Source organism: Schistocerca americana, chromosome 11 (genome assembly GCF_021461395.2).
Source record: "Schistocerca americana isolate TAMUIC-IGC-003095 chromosome 11, iqSchAmer2.1, whole genome shotgun sequence".
NCBI lineage: Eukaryota > Metazoa > Arthropoda > Insecta > Orthoptera > Acrididae > Schistocerca > Schistocerca americana.
Genome location: NC_060129.1, coordinates 58,168,196 through 58,188,952, shown reverse-complemented (window position 1 = coordinate 58,188,952; position 20,757 = coordinate 58,168,196). Strand labels below are relative to the sequence as shown.

Here is a 20,757-nt window from a genome sequence, read left to right as displayed (position 1 = left end):
AGCTGTGGCTTATTAAACTGATAGTTCGGTAATTTTTGCATCCGTCAACATCTGCTTTCTTTGGGATTGGAATTATTATATTCTTCTTGAAGTCTGATGGTATTTTGCCAGTCTCATACATCTTGCTCACCAGATGGTAGAGTTTTGTCAGGACTGGCTCTCCCAAGGCTGTCAGTAGATCTAATGGAATGTTGTCTCAGCCCGGGGCCTTGTTTTGACTCAGGTCTTTCAGTGCTCTGTCAAACTCTTCACGCAGTATCATATCTCCCATTTCATCTTCATGTACATCCTCTTCAATTTCCATAATACTGTCCTCAGGTACATCACCCTTGTATAGACCCTCTATATACTCCTTCCACCTTTCTGCTTTCTCTTCTTTGCTTAGAACTATGTTTCCATCTGAACTCTTGATATTCATGCAGGTGGTTCTCTTTTCTCCAAAGGTCTCTTTAATTTTCCTGTAGGCTGTATCTATCTTACCCTTAGTGAGATAAGCCTCTACATCCTTACATTTGTCCTCTAGCCATCCCTGCTTAGCCATTTTGCACTTCCTGTCGATCTCATTTTTGAGACGTTTGTGTTCCTTTTTGCCTGCTTCATTTATTGCATTTTTATGTTTTCTCCTTTCATCAATAAAATTCAACATTTCTTCTGTTACCCAAGGATTTCTACTAGCCCTCATCCTTTTACCTACTTGATCCTCTGCTGCCTTCACTACTTCATCCCTCAAAGCTACCCATTCTTCTTCTACTGTATCTCTTTCCCCCATTCCTATTAATTTTTCTATTATACTCTCCCTGAATCTCTGTACAAACTCTGGTTCTTGCAGTTTATTCAGGTCCCATCTCCTTAAATTCCCACCTTTTTGGAGTTTCTTCAGTTTTAATCTACAGTCCATAACCAATAGATTGTGGTCAGAGTCCACATCTGTACCTGGAAATGTCTTACAATTTAAAAAATAGTTCCTAAATCTCTATCTTACCATTATATAATCTATCTGAAACCTGTCAGTATCTCCAAGCTTCTTCCATGTATACAACCTTCTTTTGTGATTCTTGAACCAGGTGTTAGCTATGATTAAGTTATGCTCTGTGCAAAATTCTACCAGACGGCTTCCTCTTTCATTTCTTTCCCCCAATCCATAATCGCCTACTACGTTTCCTTCTCTTCCTTTTCCTACTACTGAATTTCAGTCACCCATGACTATTAAATTTTCATCTCCCTTCACTATTTGAATAATTTCTCTTATCTTGTCGTACATATCTTCAATTTCTTCGTCATCTGCAGAGCTAGTTGGCATATAAACTTGTAGTACTGTAGTAGGCATGGGCTTCATGTCTATCTTGGCCACATTAATTCGTTCACTATGCTGTTTGTAGTAGCTTACGTGCGCTCCTATTTTTTTTTATTCATTATTAAACCTACTCCATTACCCCTATTTGCCTTTGTATTTATAACCCTGTATTCATCTGATCAAAAGTCTCGGTTCTCCTGCCACCGAACTTCACTAATTCCCACTATATCTAACTTTAACCTATCTATTTCCCTTTCTAAATTTTTTAACCTACTTCCTTATAATGTAACATTTCAGAAATATTAAGGCATGTGTGTGTGTATGGGGCTGGGGGTGGGAGGAATATTCCTACAGTAGAATAAAATGTCTATTACATTTCCTAGAATTCTACTCTACAGGGTTAGTAGCCAGTTTTGGTTTATTCGATGTAATTCAGTGATAAGTCTGACTTCCTGCCCCTAGGACTGTCCAGCAGCGATGTAGGCATGAACTGCCATCTCCCAAATTCCCCATTTATTTTTATTTAGGCCCCCAGCTCCTAGTCTGGCAGGCAAACTTCACCTTCTCCACAGTGCAAACCTTTTCTGAATTCCATAATTGCAGAATATAGTATGAGCTTCCTTCAATTATTTCGTATCATTTCAAAGTGGCTTCCCATCTGATCCTCAAAACCCATCTCTCCCCCATTCTTGACACAGGCCACCTCCACACCAGGTGCAGTCTTTACAGCATTCTTATGCCAGACCTCTTGTAAATGATGAATAATGAGAGAGTGTAACCTACAATTTATTGTCAATTTAGACTTGTCAGTGAAGCATTACTTTTAATATGAAAACTGTTCAAACACAGGGTTTCTCAACAGACGAAAAAGAGATGAATACTGAGAACAACTTGAGTCAGTAAAATGTAGAAATGAATTTGAAAATAGACTAGTGCTGAAGAGACAGTTATTACTCTAATGAAAATTAGATGGAAGGGGGAGTGTATGTGTATACTTGAAGAATGTAATTCATGAAAATGTCTCGTTAAAGTTTTGGTTCGGCAGGACAAGTCAAATGGCTGTGGCTGCTGCTACTACTGCTGCTGCGGCTGGTGATGTTCATGAATTACCTCATAGCTACATCTACACACACACTAACCAATTATTAAGCTATGGATGGTCAGAGGTCAACTGGAAAGCACAGAGTTTCAGTTTTTCTGAACTTCTAGGATTTCTTGCTCAGTGCTCATATTATCTGTATCATTTGAATTGTATGTTTTCACAAACTTTTATGACTTCCTATTCTATACTGTGCCTTTGAAATGCCTCGTTCATGGATTATTGCTTGTTGTATATAATGGTTGTATTTAGTATAATATAACCTTTAAAGTACATTTTGGCTGTGGGTCTAATGCAGAAACAGTGATTATAATGATGTAGCAATCAAAACACTAGTATTAAAAATGAACATGTCAAATTTACTTCAATTGGAAAAAATGTCAGTTTATTATTAAGTGCATGCCATCCTTCAGTGGTTTCACATTGACGCATATAATTTTTATTAATTATGTAGCATTTGCACCAGATATACAAAGTAAGAAAGTAGCTTTCAAAATGGAACATATGAATCTGTTGAACCATATCAATATTTTTTTGGCTGTAATTGAACATTATCCTAATATTTTGGATACAGTTGTGGCTGCAGAATCATGTGTATGTCTTTATTGATTGTGCTTCTGGCAAGTGAATGGATATAAATCAAATTTTAAATAATTTTTTTACTTCCAGTCAGCTAAGCAACAATAAGGTTGAAAGTTAGTTCCTGGGAGATTAAAACTGTGTACTGGTCTTGGACTGTAATCTTGAAACATACATCAAGGAGTTTCAGAACAGTGGATACACTGCTGCAGAGTGAAAGATTCATTCTGGAAACCATGTGGTTGTCTGGTACTCCTGTACTCCTTGCTAAATTGCCATATGTGATGCTTGAACTCATTCGAAGAATTGCTGACCATGAAATGAAATATATCTCCAGGAATATGCGAATGCACATCTCACATCCAGTGAGACTACATTTTTCTCTGGATCCATTCAGACAGTTTTCTGTTTCTCACTTAACTGCTTTTCTGGTGTGTACCTGGATGTTATGTGTGTGCTGCAGCCTTTTCAGTATACATTGTAAGTTATTTTTCCTGTGTATTACCAGTGTGGAATATCAGTTGTATCTGAATAGTAGTGCTTTGTTTGTATTTCTTTTACTTTTCTAATTATTTGAATTTGTCTAATATTTCAGGAGCCAGCCTCAAAAAGACGTGCACCACACAGCCAATGGTAAGGTTTTCATTATTCATTGAATTATTTTTAAAAAGTACTTATTCTTATTAGCTCATTGGAAAACTGCATGCAACATATTGCTGATTAATTTCCCGTGTTTTTGCATCAATAGGCAGTAATTATGTAAGATAATGTGATCCAAAATACATTTCTATGTGAATTTGGTTATTTCTTTGCACCAGGGAAGAATGTCATAGTTTTATACTTTTACCTATTCTGCAAATCAGCAGTAAAACAAAACTGATAAAATACCAAAGTGACAAGGTCCATCCTCAGTACAAAATAGGAATATTTTTAGTATGGAACACCAATAAAATTAAACTTATTCAAACTTATAAAGTTTTCATTGCTGCAGTTATTCTTCCTTTCAAGTTGTGAGCAGCATTTTATAGAATTCAGTGGCCAAAGTTTTTATTGTAACAGATTTATGAAACTCTCAATCAGTTAATAAGCACAATAAAAAAAACTTTAACAATTTGTACAGATATTTCAGAGTAAGGCTTAATTCACTACTTTCAGTTACAGAAAGTAAATAAAGTGGACTCTTAATTTGAAACTGAGTGCAGTGTCAACAGACATCAATATCTTCCATTTATAATTTGTCGTACAAAATTAAACATTTTTGAAAACATTTGAATTTTAGTGCAAAATATCATATCCAAATTAAATCCTACATGAAGAGATGTATGGTAATATGTACCATTCCAGACGGATTTGAGAAAGAGTTCTGTATAAGAAACTCACACTCTTCTTTTTCTCGTTATTCATATGTGCCTAATCTTTCTGTGTTTCATATAAAAGGCTCATATCTATTATTTCGTAACTTCATACTGATGGGTATAATGATAAGTGTTGGAAATCAATTGAATCTTTACATCTAAATTTACATTTACCAGAATACTTGTATACCTTGTCATGATGCCTGTAATTTTGTTTTTTGTAGTCAAGTGAAAATGAAGGGAAAAGATGATGCTTCTTAGCTACAAGTATGATAACATTTCAGAACTTTCTGATACCTGAAACACTAATATAAATTCTTTCACAAGAATCACGTTTTCATGAGAGTGTTTATGTAGAACAGAAGTACTTCTTGTAGAAATTTTGGGTCATGTAGTGCTCAGATTTTGTATCTCCACTTTCAGTAATTATAGCAGTATTAATCTCTACATTCTGCAATGTATTTAAGCCCCAGTTGCTATATGCTTGCTACCTAGCACAAGTTTCTCTCATCTGCTTTTTCAGTCAAAGAGCAGATTCCAAACATATTATCAACCTCTGGAAAACGTATTCTGTTGGAGCACAAAAAAAGGCAAATGTGTTCCTCTTTAAAAGACTCTGAGAGAGAAGTGGGGAACCAGCTTCCAACACCTTACTCGCAAAACATTTTTATATGTGAGCATATTTGTGCTCTTTTAACACAGAATGTTCGAAATTCTTTTACCGAGTCTCTCATTGTAGTTAAGCCATCACACACAGCATCACCCCACTCACTCTCAATATCTATAAATGTCTCTCTTCTGCTGTCTCCTTAATCTCCCATTGATTTGCAGTATATCCCTGTGCTACTATCTCCTCTCTCACTCTCTCTCATGTTGTCTTTCTTTCCTAGTCTTTTGATTGAAATTCGATTTCAAAATTAATGTACATGTTAAATTCATCTGCAGTAAAACCCTTCTTGTCTGCCCTCGGCTGGTCTGCTAGTCTGGTTGATCCACCATCTTGTGCCGAACTTGCGCAACTCATGATGGTGACTCACTACACATCACACCATTGTTGTTTACTGTATTGTTGTTTACAGGTAACTGTTATTCTCACTTGTCTGTGTTAGTGCTCCATCACCTCTTGTAGTGTTTGTGGTGTTGTCCATGTTTCTTTGCACAGTACTGCACTGAGAAGTTTTTAGTGTTCTGTTCATTGCAGTATTGTATGTACCTGTTTTACATTGTGTATATGTGTATGTACTAACTTCCTTTGCTATCTGTCTTTTCCTCTACTTTTGTGGTCATACATCTGTCTCTTCTACATGTGTAAATCCCATGTCTAATCTCTTTCCCTAATTGAGCCATTCTGGCTTCTATTTGAGATTTGAAATCAGACACATCGTATCACATTTTTGAAAATGTTATTCATTTGCTCTTCTAAATTTGTGAATTCGTTATTTATTTGTGAATATTGCTCAAATACTGTTTGTTGAATCCCTCTAATATCATAATTTCGTTTATGAAAGGCATTTTTGCTGAGTAATTTGGCATCACTTATTGTATTTGTACTAACTTGTAGCCAGTATATGTTATGATTTGTGCATGCTTTCATAATCAAATTTCTACTAAAGATGTAGCTTGTCAAATAACACAAAGCATTGTATTACACATTGCTATACACAATGCAATGTAATTAACCCATCAGATAGCCTTATGCAAATTATTCTGGTTGCTACATCTGCTTAGGACACTGTCACACCATGCAGCGTTGGGTGCTGCCACGCAGCATTGTGGTGTGTAGTCATAGAACTTGGTAACATTGCCACCTGTAGGTGAGGTACTTGCTGGCAGTGGTGGCATACAGATGTACCCAAAGTTACTAAATCATCTTAATCAAAATAAATTTTGACGTCATAGTGAAAAACTGCTTTGTTGGAATTAAATGTCCATTTTTAGCAACCATTGAATGAAATTCAGGTATTTCATATCAAATAATTACCCTGATGTATTGTAATTACCATGTAATATTGTGAGGGCTTGCCTACTTTTCTTGACATACCAGGTAACCACTTATTTATAGACATTATCAAGCTCAAATCACTCATATTTTGTGGTAATTAAATTGCATTCAGTGAAAATACACTCGAAATTCTTTCTAAATAACAACACTATTTACTATTTGATGTGATGATGATGGCACAAAATAATAATTTAGTGCTATACAGATGTCATTACTGCTGTCTGGTAATGCCTTACCTTTAGCACATTTGTTCCTAATTAATTTTGCTCATTCTTAGTTCAAGTCTTTGTAGAATACAGGTCTGATTACGAAGTGCAAGGTCAAATGCTGAACATTTATTATCTGCAGAGTAACTAGTTAACAGTATTTTATTGGGCTGTACAGTATGGTAGCTTTGTACATCCTCTCTATGCAGACTGTCTCATATCTTGGGCCGTACATCAAAGCCGTATTGATTATTGTTTGGAAGTCCAAATGATGGCACTTCAGTAGAAGGGACTCCACGGTATGATTCATGGCACTGCAGACGACAAGGAAATAATGATAATGATGGATGCATATAGACTTCCTAAACAATGGCACAGAAGTTCCTTAAACATAAAAAATGTGACAAACTGAAACCAGAATCATTCTACTATTTTGACTAATAAACTCGAACTTACTTTTTGATGAATCCTAACTTTAATTGGTCATGCTTGCTCAATTATAAAAGCTGTTGGTAGTACTAATGCCTACCAACTCTTATTTATTTCATAAAGTGTCCTTTTATCCTCACAACTACATATTTGTGATGATTCCACTTGGTTTAGTAGAATTATATTATCAACAGCCATAGGCAGCTCTACAAAGATGCCTGTGATGCACACAGGAATCCAGTAAAACATCAAATCTATGATATCACTGCAGCTGGAAAAAGATCCTGCAACAATTGGACCAACAACAACTGAAGAGAATTGCTCAACATGACCGAAATGCGACCCTTCTGTAAATTGCTGCAGATTTCAATGCTGGGCTATCAATAAGTGTCAGTGTGTGAACCATTCAACGAATCATCATCCATATGGGCTTTTGGAGCTGAAGGCCCACTTGTGAACCCTTGATTACTGCATGACACAAAGCATTACAAGTCATCTGGATGCATCGACACTGACATTGGACTGTTGATGAATGGAAAGTCTTGTTTCAAATTGTATCTATCAGATAGATGTGTACAGGTATGGAGACAACCTCATGAATCCACAGACCCTGCATCTCAGCAGGGCATTGTTCAAGCTGGTGGAGGCTCTGTAATGGTGTGGGGAGCGATCAGTTGGATTGACATGGGACCTTTAACATGTCTAGATATGGTTCTGGCAGATCACACATATGTAAGGATCCTGTCTGATCACTTGCATCCATTCACATCCATTGTGCATTCTGACGCACTTGGGCAATTCCAGCAGGACATTGCAACACCCCACATGTCCAGAATTGCTACAGAGTGGTTTCAGGAACAGTCCTCTGAGTTTAGACATTTCTGCTGGCCACCAAACTCCCCAGACATGAACATTATTGATCATATCTGGGATCCCTTGCAACATGCTGTTCAGAAGAGATCTCCACCCCCTCGTACTCTTAAGATTTGTGGACAGCCCTGCAGGATTCATGGTGTCAGTTCCCTCCAGCACTCCTTCAGACGTTAGTCGAGTTCATGCCTTATGTTGCAACACTTGTGTGTGCTTGCAGTGGTCCAGGATGATATTTGGCACTACAGTTTATTTCATTTGCAGTACCTTTCTTTGGGAGTGGCATCAGTCTTGCATATTTTAATTATTGGCAAAAGTTTTCAGATGCAACTCAGTCATTTAATATCTTTGTAAAGAATTCTGGTATGCTCTCTGCACTTTGATTTAGTCCACAGGTTTGTACTTCATCTAGGCCTGCTGACTTTTTATTTTTTAGTTTTTGTACAGTTTTGTATGCAGTTAATGATCTCATGCTGTATGTCTGCTAATGGCATTGTAATTAGTACTTAATTATTTACAGATACTACTACTGTTTTTTGTTACTGTCCAAACAACTTCATTTGTCACTGTCTAAGCTCTTGCTGTTACACAAAGGTGCCTAGCCAAGTGTAGCAATGCTTAAATCTTCTTCAGTTTAACTTCAGTCACTGGTATGATCACTACTTTAGCCTTCATTATTTCATTTATCTTTTTTAGTTCTCCTTGTTGTTTGTTTACATTCTATGTCTAAATCAAATGTACATATTTTGGCTTTGTTATTTTCCATCACCCTACAACATTCATCCCAGCATGGACCCCTTACGGATCTAGTGGGTGTTTTCTAGTTTGTTGTTGTTTGGCTGATCATTTTGTGCTCTTGGCCATCACTTCTCATATCTTTAATTGTCTGAATCGGTCTCACACTCTGTCCTGCCTGCACATGTCATATTTCTGCATTGATTCCTATGTCCATCACCCCTGGGCTGGTGTCCATTACATTGATTATTTTCTGTTTCTGGCAGTAAATCTTGTATTTGTCATCATTGTTCTCCTTCTTGATTACCCTTCCTGGCAGTCTACCATTGTGAATCCTAGACACATTTTTCCACCCACTGAATTATGATTTCTGTTAAGTGGCCATACAGTTCATGTGAGAGGCACAGTAAATCTTGGCATACTGTCTTTTTTGCATCATGTGGTACCACTGAGCAGTAGTTCATTTTGAGTTCCTTTTTCTATATCTTATTGTATGATTTGTCGTACCCTTAGTATTTGGTCCATTAGGATAGAATTTAGGCTGTTATCCACTTTACTTTTCAACCTATATTTGTTCAAGATTATAATTTCAAACTCTGTGAATTTCAAAGATTCTTTTTCCAACTGGGTTCTCCATTTGTAGAATTCTTCATCAATCAGTGACATAATCAATGTTTGTGTTTTCATTCCTTGTTTATGGAAGCAATCCATTTTCATTCCTTACAAGAGAAATGAGGAGCAGTTTCTGTCCTGTGCAGAATTTATTGAATTTTCAACATTGTATGGATCCTAACAATTTTCTCAGAATTTTTTTCTACACATTCCTTGATATTCTGTTATATGCATTGTGTGATCTGATTTGTGCTGTCCACTCTCTCTTCTGCTCCAATCAAGTGCTGCACTCCAATATCTTTTTACATATTCAGTTTTGCTTGTGATCATAATATGCCAGCCTAATTTTTAACATAATTGTGTGGTTCTTTCCTTGTTCCTCTTGAATTTGGTTTCTTGATTTCTTAAAAGGCTTTAGTTCTTTCATTTTTTTCTTTATTTCTGGCACATAGTTTATTTTGGTATTGAACTGTATCTCAAGACATCCAACATTTTATCTTGAATGGCTTTTAGTTCCATATGGCTAACTTTTCCTGAAATTTTTATCTCTAAACTGTATGTTGAACATTGTATGTTCTACTTTGTCCTTCATGAATTTATGTAGGGTTTCTACAGAAACCTTTGCAATCATTTCAAGCAGGCTTAGTACACTTTCTTGTTTGATATTTTTGCAACCTTATAATCTTTGTTTTTCAGTCAGTTTGCTTTTACAATGCTCCTTTCTGCCTCTCTGATTAAGAGATGAATATTGTCACTGTTCTAATTCCCATGGAGCTATGCTGTAAAACTAATTCTGTACTAGATTAGAGATACTAAATTTCTTTACCAGGATCACTGATAAGAACCTTAATTTTTGATAATCACTTTTGGTAATGATTTAATTGCTATATAATTGCTTCATACCTGGACAGTAAAAGTACTCGTTCTCATGAATTGACTGGTACATAAAAGACCAGAGGACTGATGCATCAGCATGTCAGAATTAAAACTACTGTATACAGAGTTATGCACCACATACATCTGTGTTACACCATTCACAACAGAGCACATAATTGCAGTCAGGGTACTGCTAGACTGGCAGGCATAACCAGTAAAGAATAGATGTTGACAAATGGACCAACAGGTTTTGCTGGTGTAACTTGTATATTCTTCCTTAAAATAATTTATGTGATTACATTATAGTGTGGTATCCAAAATGTGGTTGAAAATATATCTAAACATGTTTACAAAATTATTGGCAATATTTAATTAAGACTGCCTCAAAAAAATTACTCTTATAGCATTAAGATGCAATGTACTTATGTAAAAACTGAATGGATATTTGGTACAGTTGCTACAAACTGATATAAAATAGATTACTTAACACAGGATAATAGTTTGCAAGAACCACAAATACATGTACAAAGCCATTAAAATATTTTTTAAAAAATATTGAAAATTATACAGATCTTAAAAAAGTGGGAGTTCAAATTACAATCTGGCCTTCTACAATATCATTAAAGTAGTAGTGTAAATTGTGGTTACATGCAAATTAATGACAGTGTACCAAATGAAACACAGACAATTTTTTTGTAAAATTCAGAAATGTAATTATTAGCAGGACTTACACAAAGTCATTTGGCTAATCTGTGCTTCTACCATGTCATTTAAGTAGCAGTGCAAGCTGTGATTATGTCCAAAGTAACAACATTAGTATAGTACCATAGTAAAATGGGGATAAAAACAAAAATTAAAAAATCATTTAATTTTTAAAGATGCAGAGGTATATTACAAGCATGGCTTACATATGTTTTTTTGGTAACCACCCAGGCTGCAGAAATACTGGAGTGAAAGCCATGTGAGCAAAAACAGAAATAATTACAGCAATAGTGGTGACACACTTAGTTCATCATGGCAGCAGTAGATTGACAATGTGCTCACCTACTTCACACACACATTTTATCCATACAGTGTAATTACATTACAGTGTGAATGCTAATGTTGTGGAAGAACTTTAAAGGCATATTTCAAGAAAATTATTGATAAGTAATTATTGTTAGCAGAAGGTAAAAATCTTGTCTTTTAATGCTCATTACATAATGTACCTATATAGCAGCTGGAGTCATATTTAATACAATTACTAGAGCTGATATACAATTGACTACTTAAGAGATGTTACACACACACACACACACACACACACACACACACACACACACACACACATTTTCACCATCAGTAACCTATTAAAAAATTTAAAAATTTCTTTTACTCTCTGAAAATTGCAGAGGGTATGTTACATACTGAACAGCCAAAAAGTCATTTGAGCAGCAAGCTACAGTGCGGTTACAGTCTGAAACAATTCTATGTAATCACATAGTAAAATGAATAATAAAAAATGTTAAACTGTGTATTTTAAAAGTACAACCGGGACTTAATCCAAGTCATTTAGGTAGCAATCTTTGCTGTGGACACCACATAAATAGAAACTACAATCGCAATGGTAGCATAATTAATTCAATATGGTAGCAGTAGGTAATGTGATGGCCCATATCAGATTCACGGTCTATGCTTACAAAGTATTTTTGTAGATATACTATGTAAAAATAAAATTAACATCGTAATTAAATCATGACATTAATCAGTGAATGACAACACACTGACACATACAGCACATCACTAGGTAGTAGAAAATTGTCATTTATTAAGTGATGAGACCTCACGTAATGCTTGATTACTATGTTACATTAAGAATATCATATATAGTATTATTGTTCACTGCACAGAATGTATATTTTTATTCAACAGTACAGAAGAGAAATCAGGAATATTGCGTGTAGGGTACTATGTAGTTTGAGGTCTATGTGTATGTGGTATTATGCTAGCTTATTAGAACAGTCTGCTTTCAGTATTACCAGTAATTTTGTAAACATGTGTTTGGATGTATTTCCATCCAAATTTTGGCTAGCATACTGTAATGAATCATATAAATTGTCTTAAGAGAAAATTTGCATTGCCTTTGCTGCAACTATGTGCTCTGTTGTGAGTGGTATAAGGCAGATGTATGTGGTGAATAAGTGTGTATGTAGTTGTTTCAATTATGACATGCCAGTGCATCAGTCTTCTAGTCTATTACATACCTGCCAATTCATGAGAAAGAGTGCTTTTACTGCTGTTTTCAAAAATATGCAATAAGCTGTTTGTTGAGGTATGTTGTATTCCTGGTTTTTCTTTTATATTGTAGCAAATTCTGTATATTACAACAGCTTGGTACACAGGGTGGTCCATTGATAGCGACCAGGCCAAATATCTCACAAAATAAGCATCAAACAAAAGAATGCAAAAAATGAAACTTGTCTAGGTTGAAGGGGGAAACCAGATGGCGCTATGGTTGGCCTGTTACATGGTGCTGGCATAGGTCAAATGGATATAAATGGCGTTTTTTAAATAGGAACACCCATTTTTTACTACATATTCGTGTAGTATATAAAGAAATATGAATGTTTTAATTGGACCACATTTTTCACTTTGTGATAGATGGTGCTGTAATAGTCACAAATGTATAAGTACATGGTATCACTTAACATTCCACCAGTGCGGACAGTATTTGCTTCGTGATACATTACCTGTGTTAAAATGGACCATTTACCAATTTCGGAAAAGGTTGATATCGTGTTGATGTATGGCTATTGTGATCAAAATGCCCAACTGGCGTGTGCTATGTATGCTGCACGGTATCTTGGATGACATCATAGAGTTCTCCAGACCATTCGCTGGATAGTACGTTATTTAAGGAAACAGGAAGTGTTCAGCCACATGTGAAACATCAACCATGACCTGCAACAAACGATGATGCCCAAGTAGGTGTTTTAGCTGCTGTCATGACTAATCCACACATCAGTAGCAGACAAATTGTTCGAGAATCGGGAATCTCAAAAATGTCGATGTTGAGAATGCTACAGAAACATCAATTGCTCCTGTACCATATTTCTATGCACCAGGAATTGGATGGTGACGGCTTTGAACATCGTGTACAGTTCTGCAACTGGGCACAGGAGAAATTACGTGATGATGACAGATTTTTTGTATGCATTCTATTTAGCAATGAAGTGTCATTCACCAACAGTGGTAACGGAAACTGGCATAATATGCACTACTGGGCAACGGAAAATCCACGATGGCTGTGACAGTGACCTTGGCGGGTTAATGTATGGTGCGCCATTGTGGGAGGAAGGATAATTGGCCCCCATTTTATTGATGTCAATCTAAATTGTGCAATGTATGCTGATTTCCTATCTAATGTTCTACCAATGTTACTACAAGATGTTTTACTGCATGACAGAATGGTGGTGTACTTCCAACATGATGGGTGTCCGGCACATAGCTCTTGTGCAGTTAAAGCGGTATTGAATAGCATATTTCATGACAGGTGGATTTGTCATGGCTCACACGTTCACCGGATCTGACGTCTCCAGATTTCTTTCTGTGGGGAAAGTTGAAGGATATTTGCTATTGTGATCCACCGGCAACGCCTGACAACATGCGTCAGCACACTGTCAATGCATGTGTGAACATTATGGAAGGCGAACTACTCGCTGTTGAGAGGAATGTCATTACATGTATTGCCAAATGCATTGAGGTTGATAGACATCATTTTGATCATTTATTGCATTAATATGGTATTTACAGGTAATCACGCTGTAACAGCATGCATTCTCAGAAATGATAAGTTCACAAAGGTACATTTATCACATTGGAACAACCAAAATAAAATGTTCAAATGTACCTACATTCTGTATTTTAATTTAAAAAACCTACCTGTTTGTCTAAAATTGTGAGCCATATGTTTGTGACTATTACAGCGCCATCTATCACAAAGCGAAATAAGTGGTCCAACTAAAACATTCATATTTCTTTACGTACTACACGAATATGTAATAAAAAAATGGGGGTTCCTACTAAAAAAAAAGAACAGTTGATATCCATTTGACCTATGGCAGCGCCATGTAGCGGGCCAACCATAGCACCATCTGGTTTCCCCCTTCAAGCTAGACAAGTTTTGTCCTTTGTAGTTTTTTTATTTGATGCTTATTTCATGAGAGATTTGGCCTGGTCACAATCAATGGACTACCCTGTATAATTACACTACATATATATATGTATGCTTTTCAGATCTGAAGATGGTAACATTTATTAACAAACTGGTTATAATATGTAAAGGTTGTTATTAGTGACTTGCAAGGAAGTTCATCTTCTAACAGCTGTTGCCACAGATTGCACCTTTTGGCTCAAAATGAGTATTTCCACATTACTTTAATCTTCAAATCATGAAGCTTTGAATTCCAAATAAATCTCTGCCTCTGTTCTAACATCCTGAATGCCCTCAAGATTATGTAGTTGTATATGGTCTTTCATACTACTATGTTAATACTGTATGTATAACAACAGATTCCTCTCTGATTTATCAACAGATGGAATTCTCTCACAAGTAAGATAACACGTTTTTCACCTGTTGTAGCCATTCTAACTACACAGGTGGTAACTGGGACATTTACAGATGTCATTGTGCTCATGCTCCCCTGCTGGCTGTGTTGTGGTACCTCAACTTTACGTCCAGAGGATGGACACTGCAACCTTCTTTCTTGATTTATGGTATCACTTCGTGACTTAAGCTTACTGAATGTTCCTGTCTCTGCAGATTAAATGTTTTGTTGGTACAGCAGATGTCACATCACAGTAAGCCAGTTGCAACATGAGCTTATATAAAACTTGTTTACGTCAACCTTGGAATGTCAACAATTATAATTTCTTCTGAGCATGTGTCTGATTGTGAAACATAGTCCATGTACTGCACTTAAATCTTTTTGCTCCAATTTTCAGCAAAGTTAATGAATTGTAGTTCTGAAACAACATGGTAATAATGTTCATTGTTCCAAAAATAGATTCCCGGCCACGTAGTCCACTCTCGCAACAACAGTTATTTGAATTTAGCCATTGCTTTACTAGTTGCTTGACTTGAATTGCATTGCAAACCTTTTTAGCTTTAATTAATTGTTGCAAATGTTGATACCAACATTTCTTGCTGCCAACACCATACTCTGATGGCTGTTTTCACATTCCTGTGCTAGTAAATATAGCTTTGCCATGCAGCCATGCAGGATTAGCCAAGTGGTCTAACGTGCTGCAGTCATGGACTGTGCAGCTAGTCCCGGCGTGTGTGTGTTTGTCCTTGGGATAATTTAGGTTAAGTAGTCTGTAAGCTTAGGGACTGATGACCTTAGCAGTTAAGTCCCATAAGATTTCACACCCATTTGAACATTTTTTGCCATGCAAAAAATACATCAAAAACTGTTACTACTGTTGTGTTCTGCACACACATCTTGCTGCCACAAGTAGGTCAAGATCAGTAAGCAGATACTTCAGTAATAGTTTGTTATGATCAGTATTTGTAAATTTGTAACACTTTCAAAAATGTTTTATCTACTTAGCTCTGGATATCAATATTTTTGTAATTGGCCTCCTTTACATGTGACTATAATTTAACCCTTAACTACTATGGTCATTCACAGGAACACAATTACTATGGAGGAGTCTCACAGACCCCATTTTTCTATTTTGTATATCAAACCGGAATTTTGCTGAATATATATAGTTTCTTGACTTCCAGTCATTCATTACACTTCTTAGCGGTGGCTTTTGTAGAAATTAGTTTTTTTTAAACACTGTGGTATTTTAAACACTTCTAAAATTAAAACAAATCGAAATCTGGAGTATATTTTTATTTTATGAGCTACGAAAATAACAGCAAATAGTTAGCTATCTACTCACACACAGATTTTCATCAGAGGGATTATATTACGAATTGGCAATATAACTAGGTGGTAAAAACCGACATGACTTATGATAAATTGTGTGCGAAGTCAGCTTTCAGTTTACGACCCACTTTGCAATGGAGAGTGAATATTCCAGTCCATAAGTCTATGAATGGAGAAACTTTGCCACCATTTTACTTCTAAAATGACATGTAAAAGCTAAATACTTGTTTTCATGTGCCACTGAATCATACTTTAGTCAATTTCCACCTGCAAACACTTCATGCAGACCTTCCTGAAACCCTCCAAACAAATCGGAACACCATGCTGTTGACATGGATACCTTGTTTTCCTCTTCAGACGAGGAGGGCAAAAGGTGCATGTTTTTCGATTTCGGTGTCTGAGGCTCATCTTGCAAGTGAAGCCATGTCTCACATAACACACGTTGCACAGAAGGCCCAACTTTCCCCGCCATGGAGAAACAGTAGCATGCAATAAAAACGCGGCACGCAAACACTATGGTATGTCTGTGAGACCTCTCAAGGCTAATAATTACGAAACAAAGAGCAGCAACAATGCAAGAATGCTGGCACGTGTAGCTTCCCAGCCAATAGGAAGGTACATGAACGAGACCATATGGCTTTGCAGGGGTGTGAGAAATATCTCGACACAAAAATTAGTAGCGGTCTGAGAGACGGTTGATAGTGGTTAAGGGTTAATAGCATCTTGAAAGTAGTTCTGTGATTAAATTTTTCTATACTTTCCTCATATTTCATTTATATTCTGGTATGGAACACATGTTTTTATGAAGATTTGATTCTATGGGGTGAACTTCAAAGTACTTTTCCAATTCCTAATGGAAAGAAACATTTAATTTGATTATTTAATTCATCATGTTATAGTTTGAATATTTATCTGTTTCTACAAATTATCATCATTTCAGCCAGTGCAGTTTTGTAGTTGGTGGAAGTAATTCTGGGTACCCAAATTACCCGAATGTGCCGATTTCTCATTCAGGAAATGTTGGACCTGAATCTCATCTGTCATATCATTTTCAGCACTGTAATGTCTTTCAGTGAAATTGTCTGAAATTATTAATTGAGTGAATGGCATTCAGTGGTCTCCAATCCATGATGCAGACTGTGTGGATCATTATGTCTCACTGAAATTATTGCAGGATAGTGATAGTTTGACAGGAGAGCAGGCAATTTGTACCAGGGAGAAGGCCTGAACTCTGTGTTTCTTGTCTCCAGTCCTGAATCACCCAACTAAATAGGACCATGAAATTTAACAAAAATACCCCCTTCTCTCTTGAAAACAGTGTTACCCTGACTGCACTGTGAGATGGTGTTTCAGTGCTTGTAATTTGGGCAGAAAGGAATGCTGTCAGTGCTGTGACTGGTGTTTGATTTCAGGGTTGAACTGAAATACCGAGATCTTGTTCCTTGTGACAGTTAAGCCCTAAAACTTGTTCTTTTTGTTTGCCTAATGCCAAAACTTTCAGTTGAAATGTTACAAACAGTGCTTGGAGAAATTAGACCATCGGGTGGTCATCTGACCATGATGTAGAATTCTTCATCCCCTGAGACTGTCTCGTCAGTAATTAACACTCTTTCATTTCTGTCTGTCATTAATTCAAATCACTACTGTGACTGACAGTAAAACTTCCATATCAGTTGCAATTGCTTTTGTCATCCAAGTATGAATTTGCGTAGTTTAGGAATTGGTTCAGAATTAACTTTGATAGATTAAATATCTTTCACTATCCAAACTTATACTTGTTGGTAGCAGCCAGTGGGAATTCCTTTAGAAAAAGCTGATGATCACAGATTCAGCATCCCAGTAGGCATAGTGATAGCTTATATGTGATTAGAGTTGAGGCAGGTGAGAGAATGTTGCAAATGCAATAGTGTGAACAGCAGTTGCACTAATTCAGGAGACCTCACTTTTGGTATTATCCCTGTATATTGTTTTAGTGTTCTTTATATTTAATATACAGTGTATACTGTTACTTAAGAAACTCTGTGATACCATCTTTACATCAAAAGAGAAGAAATTGTCTCCATGGTTGACTACTCAGATAGTTACATATTATCATATTATTTTAGAGCTTGAGTAATCATTAACTTGACTGAAGCCACTGTTTGTCTGTCATGCAATTGACAAAGTAACCTAGTTTAGTTTTGGGAAACTACACGATTGCTTATATATCCATTTTATTGAATGTATAAATCCTTCTAGGTCTTGTAGGTTGATGATATCAGTTGTCAAATAAATATGATGTTTGTTGATCCAAGAGTCTATGTCATCATCCTGAAAGGCATCAGGTGTGTATGTCACCAGCAAGTGTAACACGGAACTATTATGGGTGATTTTCCAAGCTGTGTCTTCCAAGAAATTTTGAGACACAGCTTTTAAAATGTGTTTGTTTTTCATGCTTCTTGTCTTCCACTGATGAAGCTGCAATATTTGATTTATTGCAGATCGTTCAGATTTCCTAACTGTTACTGAGGCAATACATAGCTGATAGAATGAGGCTCTTGTCAGATTTTCATACTTTCTTTTTTTTTTTTTTTTTTTGCAGGCAAGTCAGGTGGTACCGTCACTTGTTTAATATGTCAAACATGTTTCACATTCTGATCAGATTCTTTTTCAGTGGACTTAAATTCATTGCCTGCTCTTTCCCACTTCCCAGCTACACTGGTAACCACTTATGGTTTTCAATGAATCAGAGATCAGTCATCAGCTATTAAATCATTGGGTGTACATGTAAGAAGTCACTAGCATAAATATCATAGCATAGCTGAAGTTCCAGATTCAGGTTTTACAGTTGGCTTTGGACAAGAGATCTGCAGTCAATAATACATATTCTTTTTACAGGAAGATTAGTGCTTGCTTCCGTAGTCTTCTAAGATGTTGTAATAGAATGTATAGTGTCTTTGTGAGAATGAATATATTTGATCCACTGCCTGGTTCATAGGGCTAATAGGATGTCTGTAAACAAGGGGTATCATAGTGAGCTTTAGGTGGAATAGTAAGAATGAGTACTGAAGCAAAACACTTGGTAATAAGTATTACTGGTAGTTAGGAGCATTTGAGGCATCAGTCTCAGCGTGATTGAACTAGATTTGCTGAGGGATTCTGAGCTCTGGTGTGTAGACTATTTGTCCTCTGCTATTTGTGGAAACAATGTTATTTTCAATTATTTATTTGAAGATACCCTGAGTGGAAGGGATTTAACAGCTAAAGTACCACCACTAGTCAGGTTAGTGTAATGATGAATGCTTCTGACAGGCATTAAAGGAGTGTAGTAATAGTAGTAGTAGTAGTTGTTGTTGTTATTATTCTATGATACAGTTGTGTATTCTAGTTTATACTTTGCAAGCCTCTTCTTCTTCGAATAACTGCTGCAAGTTACATGCATATTAACATGTTTATTATATTCATCCCTTTGTCTCAGTCTACCATTTTTACCCCCACATTTCCCTCCAATACAAAATGACAATTTCTTGATGCCTGAGAATGTGTCCTATCAACTGATCTCTTGTTTTAGCCATTTGTCCAATAAATTTCATTTCTCCCCAATATGATTCAGTACCTCATCACTAGTTACAGAATCTACCTCTCTAATCTTCATCATTCTTCTGTAGCACCACATTTTAAAATCTTCTAATCTCTTCTTGCCTGAACTGCTTATTGTCAACAATTAACTCTGATATGAAGCTACACTCCAAACAAATACATTCAGGAAAGATTGCACAACACTTAACTTTTTGTGAACATTAAAAAATTCCTCTTATTTAGAAATTCTATCCATACTGTAGCCAGTCTGCATAACTGATAATTCAGTAATATTTACACCTAGCAGCACCTACTTTCTTTGAAATTGGAATTATGGTATTCTTGTTGAAGTCTGAGAGCATATTATGTGTTTCATCCATCTTGCTGACCAAGTGGAATAGGTTTCTCGTGAGTTGATCCTCAGTAATCCTCATGGAATATATCTGCTCCAGCCTTGTTTTGATCAGTACTGTATCTCCCATCACATCTTCATCTGCATTCTGTTATCTTTTTATAACATTTTCTTCAAGTTAGTTTTCCACACAAACTACCTCTATATATTCCTTCCATATCTCAGGTTTCCATTATTTGTTTTGTAATGCCTTTTGTCTGAATTCTTGGTATTTGTACAATTGAGTAATTTTTCTCCAAATAGCTCTGTAATTTTTCTGTAGGCAGTATATCTCTCTTCCCTAGTTATGTAAACTTCTACAGCCTTGCATTTGTCCTCCAGCTATCCATGTGCATCCAATTCACACTTTCTGTGAATCTCATTTTTAGACACTCCTAATGCTTTGCCCCTACTTTGTTCGCTGAATTTTTATATTTTCTCTTTTTGTAAGTTAAATTCAGTATCTCCTGTGCCATCCAAGGGTTTCAGTTAGACATATTTGATCATAAGTTGCCTTCACTATTTCATTTCCCTAAGTTACCCATTCTTCTTTCACTGTTTTAGTCAAATGTAGCCCAGTGCTTCCCTTCCGGTTATTTCCGGTTTCAACTTACCCCCATCCCATATTCTACCTCTTTGCAGTCCCTTGTAGATGTCCTGCAGTTTAAAGTTCTGTATGAGCATTGTATAATCTGAAACCTTCCAATGTCTCCAAAGCTCTTCCACATTGCAGCTTTCTTACATAATTCTTAACTCAAGTGTTAACAATGATTAAATTATGCTCTGTTTGAAATTCTGTCAGGTAGATTCCTCTTTCACTTCTTTCCCCCAGT

General features: G+C 36.2%; 1 protein-coding gene across 3 annotated transcripts in view; it reads left to right on the top strand.

The window, feature by feature from the left end:
* LOC124553758 (zinc finger protein 708-like) overlaps positions 1–20,757 on the top strand; it is a 234,375-nt gene that overhangs the window by 123,348 nt on the left and 90,270 nt on the right. For all 3 annotated transcript variants that reach the window (XM_047127694.1, XM_047127693.1, XM_047127692.1), the window contains one exon: positions 3,568–3,605. In XM_047127694.1, the coding sequence (XP_046983650.1) occupies positions 3,568–3,605 (38 nt within the window). The remainder of the gene's footprint in view (positions 1–3,567; positions 3,606–20,757) is intronic.